This window comes from Xenopus laevis, chromosome 1L (assembly GCF_017654675.1).
Source record: "Xenopus laevis strain J_2021 chromosome 1L, Xenopus_laevis_v10.1, whole genome shotgun sequence".
Classification (NCBI taxonomy): domain Eukaryota; kingdom Metazoa; phylum Chordata; class Amphibia; order Anura; family Pipidae; genus Xenopus; species Xenopus laevis.
Window position 1 is genome coordinate 232,796,126 of NC_054371.1, and position 14,199 is coordinate 232,810,324.

Here is a 14,199-nt window from a genome sequence, read left to right on the forward strand (position 1 = left end):
CCCCAATGTTTCTATATATCTGTAACCTTGTTATGAGCTAAGGGGGCCCAGTCTGGAGGTCAGTTAGGGGGAGATTTGGGGTGAGTGCTTATTTGTACCCTGGGTACCCCTGGAACTATAGCAGGGTGACACCCAATGTTTCTATATATCTGTAACCTTGTTATGAGCTAAGGGGGCCCAGTCTGAAGGTCAGTTAGGGGGAGATTTGGGGTGAGTGCTTATTTGTACCCTGGGTACCCCTGGAACTATAGCAGGGTGACACCCCAATGTTTCTATATATCTGTAACCTTGTTATGAGCTAAGGGGGCCCAGTCTGGAGGTCAGTTAGGGGGAGATTTGGGGTGAGTGCTTATTTGTACCCTGGGTACCCCTGGAACTATAGCAGGGTGACACCCCAATGTTTCTATATATCTGTAACCTTGTTATGAGCTAAGGGGGCCCAGTATGAAGGTCAGTTAGGGGGAGATTTGGGGTGAGTGCTTATTTGTACCCTGGGTACCCCTGTAACTATAGCAGGGTGACACCCCAATGTTTCTATATATCTGTAACCTTGTTATAAGCTAAGGGGGCCCAGTCCGAAGGTCAGTTAGGGGGATATTTGGGGTGAGTGTTTATTTGTACCCTGAGTACTCCTGGAACTATAGCAAGGTGACACCCCAATGTTTCTATATATCTGTAACCTTTTTATGAGCTAAGGGGGCCCAGTCTGAAGGTCAGTAGTCTGAAGGTCAGTTAGGGGGAGATTTGGGGTGAGTGTTTATTTGTACCCTGGTTCTGTCTGACAAATGCATTCCTGCAACAAATGATTAAGTATTTAATGACCCCCCTTCACCACAGCTGCCCCCAACACATTGTAGCAGAGGGTGGGCTTACTCTCAGAGGGTTGTTCAAAGACTGGGAGGCTCTCTCACTATAGTTGAACTGGTTGGTCAGTTTTCGTTCCTTTCGGGATTTGGTGGAATCTTCTCTATCTGCTCCTTCCTCCCCTGCCACCTGCAAGAAGAAAGGAAATGAGCTGCTTAATATCAGCTGACACCTCAGACTAATTACCATCCCAATCTCATTTTATCTCAGGCTAATTACTCTCTCAACCCCATGGTTTGTGTCGGAGGCAAGCCAAGAATAAAAAGAAAGCACCCAAGGTAAGCCCCAGACCTAATACCGCCCCATGCCCTGCTTGGCAACTCCTCTCTCCCTCCTCCTCAACCCCCTCTTCTGTCACTGCTGATCCTCCCTACCACTCACAACTCACTCACATCCCATCTACACTCACTATTAGAAATGACAGAGATAGAGGAGAGGTGAGTCTCACACCAAAACAGTTGAGCCGTAGGTAGGCACGTGCCTCTTGCCCTAGTTCTGGCTCTGGAGTGTCTGTTGGGCCCTTCTGTATTGAGCCACACACTGTTGTACTCTGTCTGTATCCCGCTTGTACCATACAACCCCCCCTCCCATGTGTATAAATACCAGCTATACCCACACCCCATTGGGCCACACAGTAAGGCAACCAAGAGGGTAGGTTCCAGCTGTATTTAGGCTGTTGCCTGTCTCTTATAATCACACTGAGGCATAGCATGAGAACTGCACTGTACTCTTTGTAAAGAAAACCCAGATACAGTACAGGAGTTTCTGGGTGCTCTTCTGCCTCCATATTGTCTCCTGGTTCTGGTGCAGTGGTGTCAGTTTGAGTGGAACCTGGGGAAGACACAAACATTGTTAGGAATATAACCATAGACTCCCCACACTTTTGCACCCCCCAACAGTGTCTCCAACGTGATATTTACATGGCAAATCTTTTTTTTTTTTTGATTTCTTGCTGACTTGGACACACCAGGGATACAAGGAGGGTTTGCTGAAAGTGCACAGAATCCCTCAGTAACAACATTCTGCTCTTAGAATAAAAAGACTCACCTTCCAGCACCCCCATGCGCAGCTTCTGCCGTCGGGCCTCGTCCGAATCTTTGTGCAGCATGTTCCCATCCAGGGAGAAGTGTATAGCCAACTGCTCCACAATACTCACTGGTTTGTAGGCTCGTTCCTAGAACAGGGAGAATGCACTGCTGTCAGGAATAGAAAGGAATAAAGCAGGACAGGACTGCTGCTTACAATGGGGATCAGATAGGATCTGTGCAGCCACTGGGACAGAATGTTCTGTTATACAGATAGCTAGAATCTCAGCTGCCATAAAGCAGGGGCAGGACTGCTGCTACAATGGGGATCAGATAGGGATCTGTGCAGCCACTGGACAGAATGTTCTGTTATACAGATAGCTAGAATCTCAGCTGCCATAAAGCAGGACAGGACTGCTGCTTACAATGGGGATCAGATAGGATCTGTGCAGCCACTGGGACAGAATGTTCTGTTATACAGATAGCTAGAATCTCAGCTGCCATAAAGCAGGACAGGACTGCTGCTTACAATGGGGATCAGATAGGATCTGTGCAGCCACTGGGACAGAATGTTCTGTTATACAGATAGCTAGAATCTCAGCTGCCATAAAGCAGGACAGGACTGTTGCTTACAGTGGGGATCAGATAGGATCTGTGCAGCCACTGGGACAGAATGTTCTGTTATACAGATAGCTAGAATCTCAGCTGCCATAAAGCAGGACAGGACTGTTGCTTACAGTGGGGATCAGATAGGATCTGTGCAGCCACTGGGACAGAATGTTCTGTTAATCAGATAGCTAGAATCTCAGCTGCCATAAAGCAGGACAGGACTGCTGCTTACAATGGGGATCAGATAGGATCGGTGCAGCCACTGGGACAGAATGTTCTGTTATACAGATAGCTAGAATCTCAGCTGCCATAAAGCAGGACAGGACTGCTGCTTACAATGGGGATCAGATAGGATCTGTGCAGCCACTGGGACAGAATGTTCTGTTATACAGATAGCTAGAATCTCAGCTGCCATAAAGCAGGACAGGACTGCTGCTTACAATGGGGATCAGATAGGATCTGTGCAGCCACTGGGACAGAATGTTCTGTTATACAGATAGCTAGAATCTCAGCTGCCATAAAGCAGGGAGCACACAGTGAACAGTGGGGGCTATTTGTGTTGCTGTGGAGATTATAGTGTGAATAAGTAATATTGGGTACAGTAGAAAAGCAGCATTACTACACTTAAGATGTGCTTTAGGGTACAAGGTTTCATATCCACAAGGAAACGTGGTAGCGGGCTTTATATTTGCACACACATTGCTACAAAGCTTGTTCCCAGTGGTGAATACAGATTATTGCTGAGTTTGCAGAAATGCTGGAATTCTGGAGAACAAAGAATTATGGGGACAGTTTGCCCTTAATGAATGAATGAATGAACTATATGCTATCTGTGCATTCAACTCATAATTTAAAGTTTCATAGTAAGTTAGGTTGAAAAAAAGACACATGTCCATCAAGTTCAACCTTTTTACTTTATTTAACCTGCCTGTCTGCCAGTTGATCCAGAGGAAGGCAAGAACACCCATCTGAAGGCGGGAGCCACTCAGTCCTCTAGCAACCAGGCAGGGATGTGAATGAGAGAATGGGAGATAAACAGGACAGGCCGAATAGAAAGATCAGCAATAAAACGTAACTATAGAGAGAATATTGTAGCCTCATAGAGCAAGAGTTGAAATTACAAAAAACTACAGAAACTATACAAATATAAAGAATAAAGACCAAATGAAAAGTCCCTAAGGAGAGGGTCAGTCTATAATAAGTCATCTTAAAGGTGAACAACCACTTTTAAACCAGGCACATAGTTGAGATAAGTAGACAGACATAAAGGTGTTTTCCTCATTCAGAATAAACCAAGGTGGGCCCTGACTGGACTTCCAGCCAATCTCGAGTTCCACATTAGTCATTCCCAATCCTTACACCCCGCTTGTATCTTTGGGTCTCACAGAAAGATAAAAAAACAGCACTCCCTTTCCTTCCCAACAATTGAAGAGCCCAGTACTCAGGGACCAGCACCCTCCCCAGAGACAAGTAGAACCAATTCACTGGCGCACAGGGCATAGACAGCACGGACATCCCTTTATTAGTTAGGGGAAAACAGCAACAATTTGGAGCCACACCCCTTTGTAAAGGAACAGTAAAGTTTTTCTAATTACAGTAGTTAACAGATAGCCATGGGGGCAGCCATTCAAGCTGGAGAAAGGCACAGGATATACCGTTGATAACAGATAAAACAATATTGGACAGGGCTTATCTGTTAGCATGTTTATATTAGCTATAGTAGTACTTATCGGTTATCTACTGTGTATCCTGTGCTTGAATGGCTGCCCCCATGGCTACACAGCAGCTTGTTTATATAAACTATAGTAGTACTTATCTGTTATCTACTGTGTATCCTGTGCTTGAATGGCTGCCCCCATGGCTACACAGCAGCTTGTTTATATAAACTATAGTAGTACTTATCTGTTATCTACTGTGTATCCTGTGCTTGAATGGCTGCCCCCATGGCTACACAGCAGCTTGTTTATATAAACTATAGTAGTACTTATCTGTTATCTACTGTGTATCCTGTGCTTGAATGGCTGCCCCCATGGCTACACAGCAGCTTGTTTATATAAACTATAGTAGTACTTATATGTTATCTACTGTGTATCCTGTGCTTGAATGGCTGCCCCCGTGGCTACACAGCAGCTTGTTTATATAAACTATAGTAGTACTTATCTGTTATCTACTGTGTATCCTGTGCTTGAATGGCTGCCCCCATGGCTACACAGCAGCTTGTTTATATAAACTATAGTAGTACTTATCTGTTATCTACTGTGTATCCTGTGCTTGAATGGCTGCCCCCATGGCTACACAGCAGCTTGTTTATATAAACTATAGTAGTACTTATCTGTTATCTACTGTGTATCCTGTGCTTGAATGACTGCCCCCATGGCTACACAGCAGCTTGTTTATATAAACTATAGTAGTACTTATCTGTTATCTACTGTGTATCCTGTGCTTGAATGGCTGCCCCCATGGTTACACAGCAGCTTGTTTATATAAAATATATTGGTATTTCTGAAGCAAACAAACAGTTTTAGTAGTAGAGCAACAGAACATATATTTTAATTACTTAGATAAACTTTCAGTTTTTGGTGATACTGTTCATTGACATTTGTTCTACTGGTCACACAAGCAACTATAATGAAGGGGGCAGCAGTCTAGTCTTGTGTTCTTCTGTATAAAGACTCAGAGGGATATTTCTTTATATAAGATACTGCAGCCACTCTGTGTTTCAGGCTGATGGATCAGGTCAAGGGATGATTGTACGATACAGAATTGAAACCCTGCATGTCAGAAAGTTGGGGGCACCTAATGCAGCACCAATTACACTGACTGCACTAGGGAAAGTCGACTGGTACTTACTTTAAAGCTGTATCTGACGATGTTCTGTGGAGCGTGAGGATTATTAGCTGTCAGAATTCGTGTGAACTCTTCATTCAGTTCCTGGGAAAACAAGGTCATGGGCATCAGTGATCCAGTGAGTGACAGAATTCAATGGGCAACTTCTCACAAGCGCAGTAATAACTCACAGACCCAATAAGAATTTAACTGCACTGGTTCATAAATAAGCCCCAAAGTGAGTGATGGGCAGGAAGAACAAAAACAAAGCACATTCATCAGAGTCCCAGGCAGGAAGAGTCACTTATGCAATAAGGCACCTCTATTTCCATATCTCACAGCAGCAATATATACTGATCCAATAGGGCACTTACTGCTTCTGTCAGTTCCAGCTGGTCTCGAGGCTTAATCAAAGTCTTGGCCTGTGTCCATTCTTCAACTCCATCCCCAATATCTGTGGAGTCATCTTCTTCCTAAAGAAACATCATCACAGATGAATTCTCTTTCAGAAAATGCTCAGAGCCCAGAGCATGCCCTTACTGACCTGTTACAGAAGTGCCCAGAGCATGCCCTTACTGACTTGTTATCCCACCTGTTAGAAGAGCCTAGAGCCCAGAGCATGCCCTTACTGACCTGTTACAGAAGTGCGCAGATCCCAGAGCATGCCCTTACTGACCTGTTATAGAAATACCCAGAACATGCCCTTACTGACCTGTTATAGAAATGCCCAGAACATGCCCTTACTGACCTGTTACCCCACCTGTTCAGAAGTGCCCACAGCATGCCCTTACTGACCTGTTACCCCACCTGTTAGAAGAGCCTAGAGCCCAGAGCATGCCCTTACTGACCTGTTATAGAAATGCCCAGAGCATGCCCTTACTGACCTGTTACCCCACCTCTTCAGAAGTGCCCACAGCATGCCCTTACTGACCTGTTACCCCACCTGTTAGAAGAGCCTAGAGCCCAGAGCATGCCCTTACTGACCTGTTACACAACCTGCTACAGAAGTGCCCAGAGCCTGGAGCATGCACTTACTGACCTGTTACAGAAGTGCCCAGAACATGCCCTTAATGACCTGTTACCCCATCTGTTCAGAAGTGCCCAGAGCATGTCTTAATGACCTGTTCGGAAGTGCCAAGAGCATGTGCTTACTGACCTGTTACTCTAACTGTGTGGTAAATAAATTATCTGCTGTATTCTAACTGAGAACCTGCCTGTGCCCTACTGATGTTCAGGTCAAGAAAAACTTTACCTGCACTGACCTTAAGATGCAAAACCTTCACCTACATCTGATCCTAACGCAAAATGTTGCAGTTGTGCAACATATTAATTTCTTCTTGCTCTGTATGTCACTTGTGTGCACCTCTGGTTCCAAGACAGGGAATATTTAGCTGCAGTGTAGGAGTGGATGTCCCCTATTTGACCCACATCCAACCCTAACCTGCAATGCTCACCCAAATTTCAATGCAAAGTCACCCAACTGGAGGTAAACCCACGGGTCCCCACATGTTTTGGGTCAACCCACAGACCAGTATAGTGCATGACACTGGGAAACTAAATTCTCTGTACAGAAATCAAGGTGAGAAGTGGACTGATCAGTGATTGCCCTCTGGTACCAATTCAGAGATATCCCTCCAGCAGCCAGTCATGACTAACCCGAAAAGTGACCAGAGGGAGAATGTTTTGGAGGCTTCTCAAGTGGCATCTCACACATCTCTAATAAGTGAATGTGACAGTTAACAGCTGCAGGTCCAGATAGGATTCAACTGCTTTTTAATTATTGTTAATTTAATTGCTTACAGTTGTACAAGATGGGCCCATAAACCCCACTGCACTACTCCTACTGAGAGCACTGATGAGATATTTAAATATTTTTAGAAAAAAAACCTAAATATGACCTTCATTTAAACACAAATATTAGAGGGGTGATTTACTATGACTCTGAATGTAAGTGCAAGTGCACAAAGGGGGGTGTGCAATTCACTTGCAATGCGAATAAAGGTTTCCAAAGTGCCACTTTGCCCCTCACACGACAGTAGGATATTGCTTCCAAATTTTATCATTTGCACTGTGTACGTAATAAAACTCCTTAATGAATAAGTTGTTACATTTGCTCCAAAAATTTACACCACCTTCAAGCAGTTCAAGATTCGCCATGTGCAATTAAGATGTGCAAAGCAATAAAAGCCTAATGAAGAATATTACATTGAAACATGCAAATTTTTATTTGCAAGTTTGTTCTCTTTGTAAACTTTATTACCGGAATTCACACTGTATACTGGTGCGTTCAAATCCTAACGCCTTTGCAAAATTTATTTTGGAATTAAAGACTAGTTTATTCCCTGCAATGCTCATCCTTCTCCTGGGTGGGTTCAAGTGCAACAGCCCCGACCTTTCACTTTGTTCCCCAAGGTCAATATGCATCAAAAGGAACCAGGTCACTCACCACTCCGGATCTCTGGCCCAGGTGCAACGCCCCGAACCCGCAGCTTTGGGAGACTTTCGTAGCCAATATAGAACCCTTGCGACGTGCACTCAGTCGGTGATGGTGAAGTTTAAAAGCAATTTTATTTACCGGACAATCCTCTTCCTGATGCGTTTTTGTGTGATTCCACACGTACTCATAGGACTCCTATGAGTACGTGTGGAATCACACGAAAAGGCGTCACTATGGGGCCGATTCCCTAACTTCGAGTGAAGGATTCGAAGTAAAAAAACTTCGAATTTCGAAGTGTTTTTTGGGCTACTTCGACCATCGAATGGGCTACTTCGACCTTCGACTACGACTTCGAATCGAAGGATTTGAACTAAAAATCGTTCGGCTATTCGACCATTCGATAATCAAAGTACTGCCTCTTTAAAAAAAACTTCGACCCCCTAGTTCGCCATCTAAAAGCTACCGAACTCAATGTTAGCCTATGGGGAAGGTCCCCATAGGCTTCCCTAAGTTTTTTTGATCGAAAGATATTCCTTCGATCGTTGGATTAAAATCCTTTGAATCGAACAATTCGAAGGATTAAATCGTTCGATCGACGGAATAATCCTGCGATCGTTCGATTATACTATCTGCGCTAAATCCTTCGACTTCGATATTCGAAGGATTTTAATTCCCAGTCGAATATCAAGGGTTAATTAACCCTCGATATTCGACCCTTTGTGAATCGGCCCCAAAAACTTAAACTTCACTGTCACCGACTGATCCGTTGAGTGCTAGTCGCAAGGGTTCTATATTTATTACATTAACCCCTAAGAGGAGCAAAAATGCACCTTTTTTTTTGTTTTTTACACTATGAATCCTGTGCTTTGTAAGTGACCCCTCAGATCTCAGATGGACAGGACAGTGGCACTTGGGGAGATATTGCACTACTACTACTATAATGCAATGGGGATACCAAGGTAGGAGGTTAGCTTTTGTACTGGCAGAGTCATCCGACCCCCACAGCATATTCTTCTGCCTCACTCACCTTCTTTTTGGATGCAGCCTTTGAAGGTTTTGGCATATTTGGCTTTTGGATCTGACCCACAGCTGCCACATTCTGGAAGGAAAGAAAAGGAAGATCAACAAGGCTGGTCAAGTTAGGATTGGTTACACTGGAGAAGAGACAGTTAAGGGGGATATGATCACTATATATAAATATATAAGGAGATATGATCCCTATATATAAATATATAAGGGGATATGATCACTATATATAAATATATAAGGGATATGATCACTATATATAAATATATAAGGGATATGATCACTATATATAAATATATAAGGGGATATGATCACTATATATAAATATATAAGGGGGATATGATCACTATATATAAATATATAAGGGAATATGATCCCTATATATAAATATATAAGGGGGTATGATCACTATATATAAATATATAAGGGGATATGATCACTATATATAAATATATAAGGGATATGATCACTATATATAAATATATAAGGGGGATATGATCACTATATATAAATATATAAGGGGGATATGATCACTATATATAAATATATGAGGGATATGATCACTATAGATAAATATATAAGGGGGATATGATCACTATATATAAATATATAAGGGGATATGATCACTATATATAAATATATAAGAGGGATATGATCACTATATATAAATATATAAGGGGATATGATCACTATATATAAATATATAAGGGGGATATGATCACTATATATAAATATATAAGGGGATATGATCACTATATATAAATATATAAGGGACAGTAATGAAATAGAGAATAGAGACTAAGTTAATAAAGGGAATGGAAGGGATAAGGGGAGCAGAGCTGGGGGCAGTGTGTGGGTCTGATCTCTATAGACAGACAGTGTTACCTGTCGCTGTTTAGTCGGCATGTCTCTCTCAGGCTTCTCTCTCTCAGGGTCGGACTGGTCTCACTCTGGTGCTGGAATAGTGATGTCACACAGTGTAAGTGTCATGTGATCAGGAGACAGTAACTACAGATCAGTTGTACAGTCAGGAGTCACATGACTGAGGTCCCTGAGTGTAACAGACTTACCTTGAGCTGCTGCCCCTCAGTCTGGATGTATTTATTATCTGTTACCCCCATGTTACTCACTCACAGTAACTGTCTTCCTGTCCCCCAGCCCCCCAAATGCTCATCTACTTCTCTTCCCCTCCCACCCCTTTATCTGCCACTGTGTCTCACTTACCCACCCGCTCCCACTGTCCCACTCAGACTCAGAGATTCGGTTCCGCACAGAAGATGCCGGTGCCGGTCAGTCAGCCCCTGTAGTTATTGAGGAGCGGAAGTTTTCATAGCGTTGCTATAGTTACAGTGAGGCAGTAGAACCGGAAGCGTGCTGGCGTTCCTAAGGATACAGCGTGCAGCCAGGCCGGAAGTTGTCAGGTGTTGCTATGGTGACGGTACAGCAAGATTACTGTCTCGTCTGTAACTGGGCGCTGGTTATAGTTCCGCACGTTGATTGGTGGTTCGGCTGAAAGTTCAGGGAGACACAGTGAGGAGGGGCCCAGTGTTTATTTGTTAATCCTCCCACCGTGTGTTCCCTTCAGCCTCAGCCCGGGAGCCGGTGACACTGGTACAAATGGGATTCCCTGACTGGATAAAGTGTCACTGAGTCTGAGACTCCTCTGCACCCGCACTCGCTTTATTATTATCACTTACAGCTGCACGACTAATTACTCACTCACTGCCCTGAGTACTAAGTAGCCAAGCTGCGGATTTGGGCCACTGATTGGCCTTTGGCTGCTTTGTGCCAAGTCTCCCGGTGCATGTTGGGTAATGTTGTTTTTGGCAAGTAGAGAGTAAGACTACAATACCCAGAATGCACTGGGACATGTACAAGTCAAGATTTTGGACCAATAACATTCTCACATTTTCCCTTCACTTTCTTCAATTTCAGACAATTATGGGGCAAAAATCTGCTGGTCACTAAAATGACTAGAGGTTTTACCAATATTTAATGAAATTGTATTTATATTAGGCCTTATGCATAACTCCCAACATTTTGGAGGTAAAAAGAGGGACAAAAATTTTTTTTCCGCACGTAGCGCAGCAATTTTTTGACCACACCCCTTTCTGTGGCCACACCCCCTAATTACCATGTTCATTTTACAAAATTTGGCAGGTTATGAAAGTTTGAAAATATTTCTCCTTATCTAAACTGTGTTTTTGTGTCTCAAAATTGTTACAAAGTATCTTATTTGCACCTGTTAGCTGTTCTGGGCTCTCTGCTAAAAGCCAATTAAGTGAGAAACTTTGTTTCTTTTTCTGGCTGTTCAGTGCAGAGAAAAGAGGGACTTTCCAGTACAAATGAGGGACTGCGGGTTGAGCTGTCAAAAGAGGGACTGTCCCTCCGAAAAAGGGACAGTTGGGAGGTATGTTTATGTGACCCCAATACCTCCTGCCCCCCCTGTACTTACCTCCCTGTACTTACCCCCTGTACTTACCCCCCTGTACTTACCCCCCTGTACTTACCCCCTGTACTTACCCCCTGTACTTACCCCCCTGGTGACCAGTGAATCTGCCCCATTTTGCCTCATGGAAATATTTACAAAACTGTGACATTTTCACTTATATTTATTTATTTTTTAGACTTTTTTTTCACTGCACATCTTGGGCTATTTCTGGGCTACTGTTGAACTGCCTCTGGGCTGGTTTTGTAGCGACTTTGGCTGGTTTTGAAAATTAGACCTGAGAACCCTGATCACTTGTCACTGTAACAACCTGACTTATCCCATGAAATGTCCCCCTAGTCTTACACTTTCCTACTGATTGTCCCGTTATCATTCCTATAAACCCCACTTGTAACAACTCCACTGAATAATAATACAATCATGTCATTATAATACACCAGAGCCATGAAGATCCTGTACATTAGATCCTTCTAAACAGTGACTAGTGATGTCATCAGTAATAAACAGTGACTAGTGATGTCATCAGTTATAAACGGTGAGTTGTGATGTCATCAGTTATAAACAGTGACTAGTGATGTCATCAGTTATAAACGGTGAATTGTGATGTCATCAGTTATAAACAGTGACTAGTGATGTCATCAGTAATAATCAGTGACTAGTGATGTCATCAGTAATAAACAGTGACTAGTGATGTAATTTCTGCTACGTGACTCACTGAAACTTGTGTATTATAACAATTAAAGGAAACCTTGTTGGAAAATATGAGGATATTAGAAGTTACCTCGGAGTTCCATGACCTTCAGCCTCGTGCTTTTATACAGTCATGGAACTCCTCAGTGACTTCTAATATCCTTATCATTTACAAAATGGGGTACTTTATTCACTATATAAAGAAATATTTATTATATTGTTACAGGAATTCACTGAGTGATGATCAGGAATATTCCCTTTATCTGTACAAATACATGTGATAATAATACACTGGAGTTGTTGCACATTTGCCTGGAAGTGGAGAAACGGACACATCTCCTCCAAATTATTCAACAGTAAATAAGACTATGGGCCCACAGGCTGAGGCCTCCACCTGACAATTTCTGCAGTCTGACAGACATGGATCTGCTCCCTGCCATCAAAGTGAATAAAACAAAAGAAATAAGTAGATACAATGATAGCTCCACTGGTTGGATTATAAATATGTCTTAGTACATCCAGTGCCCAACAGGCTGGAGTAATGAGAGCAAAGGACAAAACCAATAGGTGTGGGGCCCTGAGAATTAAGTTGTAAGGGGGCCCAATGATTTCTTATGGCAGCTCTGGTACCGGGCCTATGTGCTGATTTATTTAGGGTCCCAAAAAACTTCAAGAAGTTGGGGCACACCTGTGAAAGTTGGGGTTCTCTTATAAAACAGTGTTCCCTTCATTAATAGGCCCAATAGTAACTCTAGCTGGACTCACAGCTCCTTCATAGCTTTATATGTCACTGAAATTATTATTGAAAGCCATTTTCTCCTTTGCTATTGACTACAGAAACCTGCTCTTCTCTGGCCAAGACTCCATTTCCCACAATTGAATAAAAACACTGGTTGGTAACCGTTTACAATGAAGTTCTTAGATCTCAAAGGAAAAACTCACCAATTTGGAGAAGAGGTCCAAGTGCACCGCCCTGAAGCTTCAGCTGATGGAGCAGATCACTGAGTAGAAAAAGAGACCAGGCACTTCCAAAGACCCATCCTCCAGACAGACTTGTCCAGGGTCCGACTCCACAATTGTGGTTCCAAACTCTGAGGGGCACATGCACCAACGCCAGATCAAACACCGGTGCAACCAGCATGCATGGGGCCTGGCAGATCAGGGGAGTGGGTCTGGGCCGGCCCAATCCGACCCTAGACTTGTCGAATACAAGGTATTGTATTTCAGTGCACTAGTATACAACCTTATAGATTGGATTTTGGAAGTGCCTGCTCTCTTTTTTCACTCGGTTATCCATTTCCCACAATGCTTTGCATGTGCCTGAGAAGAAGGAAAATAACAGGAGTGTGCAAAGCATTGTGGGAACTGAAGTCTTGGCTGGGGGAGAGCTGGTACATTGTTTCTGAAGTCTGACAGAGCAGAGAGAAGCAATGGGCACACACTGGTGTCTGTACTAATTTGTATTTAAACCCAGTGAGAAAGACAAGTGATTGGCTATTGGAAATTTACTCAGAATTGTATTTTCTTTCATTAGGCCAAACATATTGGGGTGGAGTTCCCCTTTAACATGTGGAGTAAGAGATATTTATGCAGTGGCTGGAACAGTGAGAAGAGACACATGAATTGTCCCCTTATGTTGTCTCAGTTAGACAAACCTGCATTATTAATAACTAGTCACATGAGCTGCGGCAAATGGTCCAATCAGTGAAGCTGAAATAAATCCTAAAGCCTCGTCTCTCCTGAGTTTAGAGTCTGGTGCCGGCCCAGAGTGGCAATCTGTACACTAGATAAATAGTCACTACTTCTTCCCATTTTCCTTTTTCTTCCTTTTTTACTGCAGTTATGGGACCTGTTATCCACACTGCTTGGGACCTGGGGTTTTCTGGATAAGGGGTCTTTCTGTAGTTTGGATCTCTATACTAGAAAATCATGTAAACATTAAGGGGCCGATTCATCAAGCTCGAGTGAAGGATTCGAAGTAAAAAAACTTCGAATTTCGAAGTGTTTTTTGGGCTACTTCGACCATCGAATGGGCTACTTCGACCTTCGACTACGACTTCGAATCGAAGGATTCGAACTAAAAATCGTTCGACTATTCGACCATTCGATAGTCGAAGTACTGCCTCTTTAAAAAAAACTTCAACCCCCTAGTTCGGCAGCTAAAAGCTACTGAAGTCAATGTTAGCCTATAGGGAAGGTCCCCATAGGCTTGCCTAAGTTTTTTTGATCGAAGGATATTCCTTCGATCGTTGGATTTAAATCCTTTGAATCGT

At 43.1% G+C, this 14,199-nt stretch overlaps 1 protein-coding gene across 3 annotated transcripts in view; it reads right to left on the reverse strand.

Moving 5' to 3' along the window:
- Positions 1 to 10,472, reverse strand: part of dnai1.L (dynein, axonemal, intermediate chain 1 L homeolog) — a 39,982-nt gene extending 29,510 nt beyond the window's left edge. Inside the window, exons 1-8 of one of the 3 annotated variants that reach the window (XM_018245356.2) lie at positions 10,016 to 10,472; positions 9,673 to 9,743; positions 8,789 to 8,860; positions 5,699 to 5,797; positions 5,349 to 5,429; positions 1,912 to 2,038; positions 1,622 to 1,695; positions 874 to 993 (exon numbers count right to left, since the gene is read on the reverse strand). In XM_018245356.2, coding sequence (XP_018100845.1) covers positions 874 to 993; positions 1,622 to 1,695; positions 1,912 to 2,038; positions 5,349 to 5,429; positions 5,699 to 5,797; positions 8,789 to 8,860; positions 9,673 to 9,693 — 594 coding nt within the window. In that variant the 5' untranslated portion in view covers positions 9,694 to 9,743; positions 10,016 to 10,472. 3 annotated transcript variants of the gene reach the window in all.
- Between the last annotated feature and the right edge of the window lie 3,727 nt (positions 10,473 to 14,199).